General features: G+C 36.8%; 1 protein-coding gene across 8 annotated transcripts in view; it reads right to left on the reverse strand.

Annotated features, from left to right (window-relative positions):
- The window catches only part of EYA1 (EYA transcriptional coactivator and phosphatase 1), a 308341-nt gene that overhangs the window by 75810 nt on the left and 219299 nt on the right, over positions 1–13232 (reverse strand). For 6 of the 8 annotated variants that reach the window (XM_012809807.2, XM_012809809.1, XM_003797263.2 and 3 more), the window contains 2 exons: positions 9696–9778; positions 9098–9284 (listed from right to left, as the gene is read on the reverse strand). In XM_012809807.2, the coding sequence (XP_012665261.2) occupies positions 9098–9284; positions 9696–9778 (270 nt within the window). The remainder of the gene's footprint in view (positions 1–9097; positions 9285–9695; positions 9779–13232) is intronic. The other 2 variants (XM_012809810.1, XM_012809808.1) reach the window with 1 other exon arrangement.

Raw genomic sequence — 13232 nt, forward strand, 5'->3', positions numbered from 1 at the left:
CCAAAAGTCTCACTTGGCAATGACAAGGACAGAGACAGTCTGTGCCAGCTCCGATGGGCACCTGCCTGGGAACGCTTGGCCACCACCATCCTCAGGAGGTTTGAGGACAAAGGAAAGCAGCTTCCAAGGACCAGGGTTGGCTGCAGGGATTATGCGACCCTGGCTGACTCTAGAAATGGGGCCTTCCTTTCCTTTCACTGTTTGGGAAATAACCCACCTGTAGATGGTGTAGCTCTTAAAACTTTTGGTCCATCTGCACATTCTCCCTAACTTAAAGGACAGAGTGTAGAAATTGGTTAGATCAAATTTCAGTGCAGTAGACAGCATAACCAACAAATTAAGACATTAAAGTGGCCAGAATGGCCTTGGTAGCTTGTAATGTACCTAATTACCTGGATATTATCTAGACCTCAGGTTCCTCAACAAAATGAGGGCAGCATCACTGTGGATTCTATCAAATAACACACGCTAAAGTATTTGTTATTGTTATTGCTGTGTTAAGTGAATTGCTCAAAGTCACCTGTCAAGATTTAGTGATTTGCAAAGATTACAAAGTGATCTTCCACCTTGAAAATATATTCATCCTTTAATGAAATGAAAATATAATTTAAGTGTGTGTTCCCATGGAAATGACATCCTGTCATTTACAATGTTCTATCTCTCTAGCCTTGAATAAAGACCTCTTCCCTTTCCTCTGTCTCTTACTCATTCACTCCTCAATGCAGAGGATAAATTTCACCTTGGTTAATTCTTTTCTACAAACACTTACTGTAAAAAAAAAAAAAAAATCTGTTTCTGCCTTCTTCCCAAGCACTTTGTTTCTTTTCAGTGTGGTATTTTTAAAATTGAATTTTTATTAGGTTTGGCTTTCCACATGGCTGTTTTCTTGAGTAGTAAAATGCTCCGTGAGGCAGGGAGTGACCCTCTGGCTTTCTGTATCGTCACGGAACCCAACAGTTCTTTGAAAGTAAGAGGTGCTTGATGACTAATGAAATGGTGAAGTGTGCCATCAACCCTCCTTTTCATACATCAGTGGAGGAAACCATGTTTTCTACTTTTCCTTCAAGTTGGGAACAGTGTGATGCAATTTAATAGCACAATTACGGGCGGGCAGCGAGCATTCCTTGTCATCTTCGTCAACTGCAAAGTGGAGTCAAGGGAGGGAAGGAGATGAAAGAACACACTGAAACATGTGCTCTAGGAAAAACAATCAGAAACTGGAAGGCAAAGAGACTCAGAGCAAAGCCTGCAGGTCTTCAGATGTTTGAAGGGAGAACATTTAAAGATAGTCAGGGATGGAAGATAAAACAAGTTACAAAAGCTGAAAATGCCCATGGTAGAGAAAGCGAGATGTTTACATTGGGAGGTATTTTACTGTTGGCAACATGCTTGTTTACCTTGATGAATCCCCAACAATAAAAAAAATCCTTTTTTTATATAAAATATATAAAACAGCTGAACTGAAACTAATAACAAGCCTATTAATTAGACAGGGTGGGTTTGGGAGCAGGAGTAGAATGTAGATAGAGAGGTGTTTGCTCTTGGGGGTCTACACTGCCCAAGAATCCTGAGGATGTTTCTGTGAGCGTATTAACCAAAAAGTGGGATCTTCAAAATTTTGGATGGAGCACAATTTGCAAAGTATGTGCTCCTTGGGCACGGAGTGGTTGTGATGGATTTTCTCTGTGGCTCTTAGTCTCATTCAATAAAACATTTACATTTTTATTTTCAGAATAATTTATATCCTACCTTTCTCCAAGAAGAACTTAACCCACCAAATAGATACACAATAACTACACAGCAACCTTTAAAAAAGTGAATCAGTACATTAGAAAAACCAGAGTCAGAAGAGTAAAAGAAAGCCAGGGAGGGAGGGGTCCGGGCAGGTCTTCCAGCCCTGAGGTTTACACTCAACAGAGGGCGAAGGCATGGACAGTTCTCTTATTCATGGGCCACATATTATGTGACAAACCAATTTCTCAACAGAACTGCAGGTGTTCTCAGTGCAGAGACAAGAGGGAAATGCCTCCCAGGATCGCTCACTGAGGGATGCTGTGGAATGCCCGGACCACATCGTCACAGTAAACAGCACGGTTCACAAGATCCCTGCCTTTAAGGCTGATTTCAGCTGACTCGATACTTCAAGGGTCAGACCATCAGGTTTAGGCATATTTTTAACGGTAGAATATTAAATGTCTAGAAGGATGGGGCTATTAGCTTGCTTTCTTCTAGCTGACTAAAACAAGATCCTCCTTTGAGTTTTAAGCAGCAATGAAGTATGAGATTACACTAATGTGTTACTCTGAGTACAGTGATTGGTTGCTGGGTTACGTGGAGACCAATATGCTTTACTAAGTTAGCTCTGCTGAGAAGTGAAATGACATTGTCTTATGAAAATTAAGGGGCCCAACCAGGAATATCTTGAACACGGAAAATCACAGTCTGGAGGGAAGGCCTTATTTCCCCAAAAGCGCTTGGGATCCACATAGACCTAGAAAGTAATGGACCATCAAACCTTCAGAGTTAAATGTGATCGTGTGACTCTGATAATTTAAAACTGGGAGATTAAAAATCAGAATGAATTGAAGAAACAGATGTTTGAGGGCCTGATATATGTCAGTCACTTTGCTGGCCACTTACATCATTTCATTTTCACAGTCATCCCATACACAAGAGTGGCATTATCCTCATTTCATGGAGAAATGATACTCCAAGGAGCTATGTGACCCACCCCGAGAACATGGTAGCACCAGATTCAAACCAAACTTAGCCTAACTCCAAATCCCTAGCTACCACTCCAGTTTCTGTAAATTATATTTCAAGAAAGAGTGGCAGCCAAGAGGAGTTCAATGATAATCCCAGGGGGAGGGGTAAGGGGAGCACAGGTGGAAAGTGGTATCTGGCTGGGTATGGTTAGAAAATCCTACTCTACATTATATTTAATTCTCAATGAATACAGCTGCATCAAAGGATCAGAAAAGACTTAAAGTAGAGGAACCCTGATAATTTGAAACATGATAACGTGTGTCCCTGATTCTACCTTGGAACTCACTTAAGGATAAACGGACCTCCACCTCCATCTTCAGGAGGCAGATGTGCTCAGAGAAGCATGGGAAAGACCACACCATGCCCTTCTATCTATCTCCCAAGGCTGTCACTCCAGTGTGCCATCAAGAGACACTGTGGATGGCAGGCTGTGCTGCTTTGGAAAAATTTAAATTAGTTTTCTGGATTCCTTCTTCATATTCAGTAAAGTGAAGGTTTCAGGCAAAAGAATCTATAAGCTCACTTTTAGCTTAAAAGCTCCCCTGTTGCTCAGTTAGCTTCATACTAAAGTTATTCAAGTGGGTTTGTGGGTATAAGAGAGCTGTAAACTCACAAACTGGTTGCATTCTAAATATTTTTAAATTAACTGTTTGACACTCAGAAGGCATTTCTCTCAGAAAAAACCGTGAGACATGATTTTCATGGCAATCCACTATTACCAAGTCAATCAATAAACCAGATCACATGCCCAGCTAATTTTTCTATTTTTAGCAGAAATGGGGTCTCACTCTTGGTCAGGCTGGTCTGGAACTCCTTGACCTCAAGGGATCCTCCAACCTTGACATCCCAGAGTGCTAGGACTGCAAGCCTGAGCCACTGCACCCAGTCCTCTGTAGACACTTCTGTGCCTTTATAATTTTGTCTCCTGGTCCTGTATTATTATTTAGTAAATTCAAAAATATTCATTAAACAAAAGGTTTTAGAAATCTAGCTGGGAATACAATTGGCAAGAATGATGCAGCAGTACTACCTTCATTTAAAACTTAATCTCAAACCCATTTACTAGACCACGCAATCCCAGTTAAATGAGGCGGAGGGAGGCGAACTGTATTACTTTGAACAGTATTACTTTATATATCCTCTTCGCAACCCTCTGCAACTCAAAAATTGATCAGTAAACGCTGACGTCATCCACCTTAAACAAGGGAAGTTGGTATATTGATTTGTGTTGATTCCCATAGGACACTTAATACTTTCAAATAATGAATCAATTAGTTACAAAAGATAAAATAATAAATGTTTCATAGGATGAGTAAACTAAATCAATGCGCTGAATAAAACATGCTTTCTTATGTATATGATTCTTCACATACAAATCATATGTTATAAATAGGAGAAAGAATTATATACTGGAGTCCAATGTACTAAACATGACTCTAGGGCATCTTGACATCTGGCTAACCAATTGAAATAATTAGTCCAACCAGTAACAAGGAACCAAATGGGTAAACAAAGAGTGAATTTTTCATATCTTGAAAACATAGACCAAAATTCACAGGTAACGAAATTCATTTTTATGGCATTGCAGACAATATAAAATGAAGAATGAACTTGATTTCCATGAATTGTATAATCCCATTAAGGTTACCACTATATATCCTCTGGGGGAAAAAAAAACAGAAAGAAAGAAAGAAAACAAATGCCATTAAGACAAACAAACCTGACAACCCAAAACAAACATCTGTTTTGTTTTCTCACATCTTAATAGCCTGGCTATTTTAGATACAAATATTTGTTTTGCCAACAAATGTTTCCAAAATGTTAGTTAAAACTGTTTCACTGAAATAGTTTATTTTGGAGCTGAGCAAATTGCAAACTTCTCCCAAGTCCACAAGGCATCTGTGACAATGAGCAAATATGGCCTGCAGATTCCCAAACTGTTCACTCAGCAAAATGTAGGCATCTTATGAAAATGAGGTTGCTATTGCAAACCTTGGGAAAGATGTGGGCATGTTAGGGAGTTCAGACGAGAGCCAAATTTCCTGCATTTAGAGGCAAGATAGCTGGCAATTTAGTTTTTCATCTTGTTACCCGGAGTTCCTGGGAGAGCCCAGAGTCCTGAGACTTTGCACAAGAACATTCCCCCTTTTCAGGAGCTTTGCTCTACTTTCTTGTGCCTTGGCAGGGATCAAAGAAGCAGAGGGAACAAATGGTTTCCCATGCATATTGAATTCCCTCTTATACTGATTTTTCCTCTGTCACTTGAAATTCAATATTGGCAAGATTCCCGTACATCACCTTAACCAGTAAATGGTACGCAGGCGGTCCATGTATGTGAAGGTAGATTTCAGCATGGAGCTTTTCATAAGAAATGCAAATGAACAAATCCTTTGAAAAAATTGACTTTGAAAATGGCATTCAATCTAAAACTTATTCCTAATAATTAGCTTTTATTTCACTTTCACCAACGTTTTATTCACTAAGCACTCAAGATTCTTCTCTGATTGCTCTGTATTATTTAAAAAATAAAATGTTATAGGTGAATAGTCCTTTCAGAATAATTTAACCTCAAAATCTTTGATCAATGCTACTTCATGTTTATTGAGCATTTCTGAGCTACATGCCCCATTTTCCTCATCTGTAAAATGGGGACGAATAGTACCTAGCTCATGGAATATTGTAGGATTGCGTGTGATGGTGAATGCCAAGCTCTAAGCACCATTGCGGTGGATTGTATTTTACTATTTATGATGGTAGTAGCTATCATAATTATTATATGCTCTAAAACTATTTTGAATAAGAAATACATTTTCAAACAAAATTATTTAAAGATAGCACAGTAACTAGATTACATATGAGTGTTCACATTTTGATTATACATATATGAATCATATGATAAAAAGGAAAAAATATTTTTAAAAGAATGGCTTAGGTGCTGTTTTTTTGGGGGGGGGGAGTTAATTTAAAAATTTCATGACAGGCTCAGCACCCGTAGCTCAGTGAGTAGGGCGCTGGCCACATACACCGAGGCTGGCAGGTTCGAGCCCAGCCCAGCCTGCTAAACAATAATGACAACTGCAACCAAAAAAATAGCTGGGCATTGTGGCAGGCAGCTATAGTCCCAGCTCCTTAGGAGGCTGAGGCAAGAGAATTGCTTAAGCCCAAGAGTTTGAGGTTGCTGTGAGCTGTGACAGTAACTCTACTGAGGGCCACATAGTCAGACTGTCTCAAAAAAAAAAAAAAAGACAATACTCTCAAATAGTTAAATTACGTTTATCATTTTATCATTTTTTAAAATCATGTATTCAGTTATATTGGTAGTAAGATGCCTTTAGCTTGAAGGGTTCAATACTAAGTAATACCCTACTCTTTCATCTCAGTGGTTGAGGAGCAATGTTAGTTTAGGTATTAGTGCAAAAGGAAAACACCTGGAAATTGCTTTTTCCCCCCATCTCTTTATATTTCAGACATAGAAGAAAACCATTGACTTTGTAAAGAATAGTTTTTAAAAAGAAATTAACAATAAGTGAAACCCATCAATTAAAATTTATAGCAGTAATGGATATAACTGTAACACTGCCTCATCGTCTTAGATGGAACAAGGAAAAAAGCTGATTTGGATCAAAATTTTCTTTCATAAAATTATTTCATGAATTCACCATGGAATACCTTTCTTCTGAAAAACTACAAACATTTTCTTATAATAGAAAGCCATTTAATTGGCAGGATGTGAGTCACTAGGTGACTAATATATAGCAAATATATATAGCAAATTTCTAAGGTTTTTTTCCTCCAATAAGATGTTTATAAATATGTACCTCATTCAAAGGGAGGGTTACCAGTGGTAATGAAAATGAAAATAAAAATATTCTAAACTCAATAAACATGAAAAGAAGAACTTATCAAATTTGTGGGATGCAACAAAAACAGTGCTTAGAGGGAAATTTATAGCATTGAACATACATTAGAAAAGAAGGAAGGTCTTAAAAAATGAGGCTAACTCAAAAGCCAACAAAAGAAAAGAAATAATAGAAAGCAGAGCAGTGAATAATATTAAAACAGGAAAACAACAGGGAAAAATCAGTAAGAGATAAGAGTCTCATTCTGCCTCTACCCTTGGTAGAAGGCCAAGGCATCATCATAGCTCTTAGCAACCTCAAACTCTTGGGCTCAAGTGATCCTCTTGCCTCAGTTTTTCTATATTTTAATAGAGGCCAGGTCTTACTTTTGCTGAGGCTGGTCTCAAACTCCTGAGCTCAAGCAGTCCGCTTGCCTCAGCCTCCCAGATGGCTAGGATTATAGCAGTGAGCCACCTCACGTCTAGCTCTTTGAAAAGATCAACAAAATTGATAAACCTCTACCCACCCTAACCAATATAAAAAGAGAGAATATACAAATTACTGATATTAGAAATGAAAGAGAGTCATCATTAGCCATCCCATGGACATTATCGGGATAATAAAAGAATATTATGAACACCCACAAATTAAATAAACTAAATGAAATGAACCAATTCTTTGAAAAATACAATCTGACAGAACTTGCACAAGGAGAAACAATCTAAATAGGCCTGTGTCTATTAAAGAAATTGAATTAACAATGAAAAACATTCCAAAACAGAAAGCATTAGACCCAGATGGGGTGACTGGTGAATTGTATCAGATATTTAAGGAACAATTATTCCAATTTTCTACAATCTGTTTCAGAAAACTGAAGCAGAGAGAATGTTTCCTAAGTCAGTTAATGAGGCTTGCATTACCCTAGTACTGAAACATTATAAAGACGTGTAGACCTTATAAGGACATGAAAAAGACACAAAGATATAGACAAAGACATTGCAAAATATAAAAACTACAGACTAGTATCTCCCATAACCACAGATACAAGGATCCTCAACACAATATTAGTAAACTGAATCCAACAATGTATAAAAATAATTATATACCATGACCGAGTCGGATATATTCTAGATATGCAAGAATGAGCTAATATTTGAAAATTAATTAATGTAATTTTCACATACCAATAGGCTAAAGAAGAAATATTGTAGGATCATATCAATAGATGCATAAAAAGCACTGTCAAAATTTAGCATCCATTCATAATAAAAACTCTCAGTAAAGTAGGAATAGAGGAGAGCTTCTTTATGTTGATAAGCACATCTTAAAAAAAAACAAAAACCCTACAGCTAACATCATACTCGATGGTAAGAAACTAGGTGCTTTTGCCCTCAGATCAGGAATAAAGCAAAGATGTCCCCCTAACACCCCTATTCAACATGGTACTAGGGGTCCTAGCTGATGCAATAAGAAAAGGAATTAATAGGTATACAGACTGGGAAAGAAGAAATAAAACTATCTTTGTTCATAGAAGACATAATTGTCTATGTAGAAAATGTCAAAGAAATCAACAAAAACAACAATAAACAAACTTCTGGAACTAAGTGAGTGATTAAAGCAAGGATTCAGGATACAACACATAGGCAAAAGTCAATTGCTTTCCTATATACTAGCAATGAGCAATTGGAATTTGAAATTAAAACATACCACCATTTCCATCAACACCAAAAAAAGAAAAAAGAGACAAATAAATATTTAGGTATAACCTTAAAAATGTGTATAAAATCTATATGAGGAAAACTACAAGATTCTGATGAGAAATAAAAGTTCTCAATAAATGGACAGATATTCCACGCACATGAGTAAGAAGATTCACTATTGTCCATTTGTCCCAACTTTACCTATAGTCATTGTAATTTGGTCAAAATCTCAGAAATGAAGTTGAAAGGCAGAACCTGGTGCTCCACAAGTTCAGATAATGAAAAAGTCTGACTTCCCAATATATAAAATACTGACTTTACATTCAATACGTTTATTAAAAGAAAAAATGATCAGAAGCTATTCCAACAAACATTCATTATTTTAACTATTTTATTTTTACCTCAAAACAGAAAGCATTAGGTTATATTTAATAAATCATTTCTTCTAATTCCTTTTTATTGAGACAGGGTCTGGCTCTGTCACCCAGGCTGGAGAACAGCGGTATGATCACAGTCCACCGCTGCCCCTTCCTCTGCTCAAGTGATCCTCCTGCCTCAGCCTCCCAAGTAGATGAGACCACAGGCATGCTTTTTAAGCTTATATAGTTTTCTATAATTCGCAAATAAATAAAAAACCGGCAAAAAGTTCATGTCACATTAATTCTGCTTATATTTAGTCCTGGCCAAAACTTGCCAAAATTGTGCAACCAGTGTATGACTAGATGACTACAGAAAATGCATTTAAACCACCAGAAATACAGCCTGCAGGACTAATAAAATTCACATAATTACCTGCGGTGGGATCTGTAACTGCTTGGCTGGTGATGCCAGATGGTGGCTCCTGAAGCTGGTAGGTGGCATTGGTGGAGGGAGTCGCCGGGCTGGTGTTGCTGCTGGCCATGTAATGTGCGGGGTACGGTGAGCTATTGTAATACTGTGCGTACTGACCCTGGCCAAAGCCAGGATAAGATGGATAGTCCTACCAGATCAAACCACACGAGAGGAATCTGTCAAAATGCTGCAGCTTATCTCTGACATTTCAAAGTGTAATCGTAAATATATGTCACTGTGCCGTTTCTAAATTCACACAGGAAGGCAAGTCTACACCAAATGCTGAGCTCAGACTTTTAAACAAATTTTGTGTAAGATTATACACATATTTTCTTCTAATCTATGATATGTTATTAGGTGAATTTCAACCAATCTGAAAAGCAAGCAACTCACCACCATAAAACACTTGAAGACATTTTTTAAAAAGAAAACTAGAAACTGCAATATTAAAGGTTTAGAATTGCTCTCACTCACAGTTTAATATAAATCTTTCTTTATATAAGAAATTATGTTGCATTTTAAAATATTTCCAAAGTTATATTGGCTTTTAAAAAATTACCTGCTGTGAACTGTTAAATCCAGAGGAATTTGTGAGTGAATTATTTCCTGTATATAATGCTGATGATGTTGTAAAACTGCTACCTAAAATAAAACAAAAAGAAATACAGTTTACTAAGCTAAGTAGAATAATTTCCTGACTACAAGAAAATATCTTAAATAAGGCAGAATTGGGAATTTGGTTGTTCTATAACCTTTGCTAAGGCTAAATATTTTTTTTTTCTTAAAATGGCTGATGATTTTAGTTTCACTCTATTACAAAGATTTGAAAAGAGATTTAAATTTGTGAGGACATCAGTAATTTCTATAGTAAGAATATAATTATACATTTGTACAAAACTATTAGACATTGAACTTTTCATTTCAATTTGTAAAGCGCACAAGATGTTTTTCATGTCTTTGCATTAAATATGCTTAATATAAAATAATAGGATCAGATTAGATGATCTTTAAGGTTCATACTAGCTCAAAAACTAGAATGCTACTTCCAAATAAGTAGTATTAAAAGTCTATTTAGTCTTCAACTTAAAATACTTGCAGACTTGTATTATATGGTCATTGAAACGGCCCACTGAACAAGCTATTACATTATTTCACTTCACAAGAAAACAAACGCAGCACTTGATGAATTTGACACAACTAAGATGACAGAGGATCATGATCCGTGTTTTATGGGTGACATGTACTATCACAGAGAAAATCTTAGTTCCCTCCCTTACATCATTTGCTATCTTGTTAAACTAAGCAAAACAATGATATATTATTGCTAACATGTTGGCAATAGTTTTGCAAAAGATCGAGGATTAGCCAATGTGTAAAAAATGACACCTCTGCATGTCTATACCCCCAAATGGGGATTTAAATAGGAATAGACTTCCTGTTAAGCTATCTGGTTAATGACTGAAAAACTGTGGTTAAACTGTACCATTTCATGCAACAATTTTATCAGAAGGCATTCACTCTAAGAAGAAAAAGTATGGATTAGGCAAGAAAATAGAAGAGATGTTCTTCAATGTTGTTTCTAACAAGGAAACACAGAAACACACCCTAAGTCAGGGGTTCTCCACCTTCCTAATGCCGCGGCCCTTTAAGACAGTTCCTGTGGGAGAATCGCTGCCCTAAGTCCTTAATGGGTGTTATCCAGGAGATGGCCCACTACTAAGCTGTTAAGATTATATAATGACAGTTAATGACACGAAAAATATTCCCATACTATCTGTAAAAGTGAAAACTAAAACAACAGAAAGTATTTTTGGTGACAAATTCTTTTTTAAAGCATGAGATTCATGAAGCCAATGTATAAAACATTCCTGAATTTTCAACTCAGAACCCGTGTTGCTTCTGTAATTAGATAAGCCATTTTTTAATCAAAAATTTATGGCAAATGGGTAGCGGTTCGAGGAGGAAAATCTTCAGTGTGACCTCACTATTCACAGATGACTTCAGGTATAAAACGCAGTAGTTGTGCCAATTATTTACTTGCTGCTGAACATTTAAGTATTGGCTTAAAACAGTTTTCAGAAAACAGTTATCAGTTCATCACTTAGGAGCTAGTTGGACTTTGGACAAGTCACCTAACCTCTCTAAGACATAATTCCTTTGTCTGTAAGAACCATATTTCTTAGTGTTCCAAGGGCTTGGATGAAGTAATGTTTTGGAAAGCATAACGGACACTCTACAATATCACACAAATGGTAGGTACTGTCATTGTTCATACTCCAGCAAAATTCTCTAAACGTCTAAAATTCTCTACTGTATTTTTGTCTTTCTTTTTACTTTTCCAAATTAGATAAATAGGACTTAGTCCTTTTGCATACCTAAAATTCTTTTCCTACTTACTTATCAAGCATCTATGAACTTTGAAAGTCTGACCCAAGGATCTGTTATTTTTATTAAGAAGAAAAAATATTTCCTAAGATAGTTTCAAATTCAGTTATCGCATAGGCTCATAGTGGAGCGTTGTTCATTTGTACATTTCAGGAATATCAATTGTTCAAAGTTTTCAGAACACCTATCTCAGATAAGCAGAGAGCTCTCACACAACTGCTTCTCCACCACCACCCTTGGGCCCTCACTAGACGAGCTTCCCATATTAACATTCATTTGCATGTGGCAGTCACACACTAATTAAACTTATATTAAATATCAGGCTCATGATGATAATTACCTGGGGAATAAAAAGATGACTGAGACATAGTCTCAGACCTCCAAGGACTTATCAGAATGATATCAGTTTTGTTTTTGTTAAACATTAGACCCCACGGGTATATAATTTTCTTTTTGGGTATTTGCATATCAGTGAACAATTAATTAATACTGACATTATATAAAGCAAACAAAGACCATTTAAAACTTCCTTATAAAATAAAAGTTTAAATTTCTTTTTCTATAAGGGTGTGGGTATCAATTTTTTTAGCTTTGGCTAAAATACACATTTGATAGGAAAAATTTACGGTGGGTTAAGATCTGGTACTTTCATTTAAACTACCCATTTTTAGGTTATGACTTGTTACGTGTACTTTCATTTAAATGTCACGTTTTTGAGCAATAAATACTGACCTCAATAAGCCCCACAAACCAAGAAAATGAATAAGATATAGAAAATATATTTTTAAAAATGGATGTTTTCATTCTATAATTTATCCCCTGAAACGAAGTAGGAAAGCCCTTGGAAGCTCTATTGGCACATACAGGCCATGAGGGTCTGACCAAGTAAATCACAGTTCAGTGCTCCAAATGGCACCCCAGTGACTTTCCAGACTTAATGCTACTTCTAACACTGTACATTAACTGGAATTCAACATAAGTTATACTCATTTACTGGCTGACTGCAGGCTGAGATTCCATTCCATTTAGTGCGCTGAAACAGGAGTTTAATGGCACCCTAGTGGCCTTGGAGACCTAATGCAACTTCCAAAAGGATCTACTTCAGGGAGAGGTGTACATACTAGAGAATCGGGCTCAGCCAATCTTAATTTTTAACTGCCAGTATCAAATTTGCAGGGCTGCTCCACCTGCCTTAGGCAAACAGAGTTGCTGAGACCAGGCCACCAGCAACACAATTTCTGCCACAGCCTCCTTTGCTGGTGTCCTACCCATCTACTGTACTGTCCAGTTCCTTTGCCACAAAGTCCGATACATCTTTCTCTAATGTGCATGACTGATCTTGTCACCCTCCTACTTCAAAAAGTAAACTTTAGCAGCTTTTTGTTGCCATCAGAAGAAAAGTCAAACTCCTTTTCAGGGCTCCTTTATTAGGCTTAGGTAGTCTAGCCTGGTCTGTCTTTTTGATTTCTTTGGCTCTTCCCAGCCACCCTAACTCCAAGCCATCCAGATATACAAGGTGTCCCAAAAGTTGCCACACATGGGGAAAATGGGAAATTGTACCTCAATGTACCTTTATTCACAAAATATTCATTACAAACTTTTACAAAGAGATAGCCAACATGTAGAGAATATTTTTTATAAATATTTTGTAAAATTTTATAATGAGTATTTTGTAAATAAAGGTGCACTTGGCTTGGCGCCTGTGGCTCAA

The sequence above is a fragment of the Otolemur garnettii genome, unplaced genomic scaffold (genome assembly GCF_000181295.1).
Source record: "Otolemur garnettii isolate 467f Iridium unplaced genomic scaffold, OtoGar3 scaffold00113, whole genome shotgun sequence".
Taxonomy (NCBI): Eukaryota; Metazoa; Chordata; class Mammalia; order Primates; family Galagidae; genus Otolemur; species Otolemur garnettii.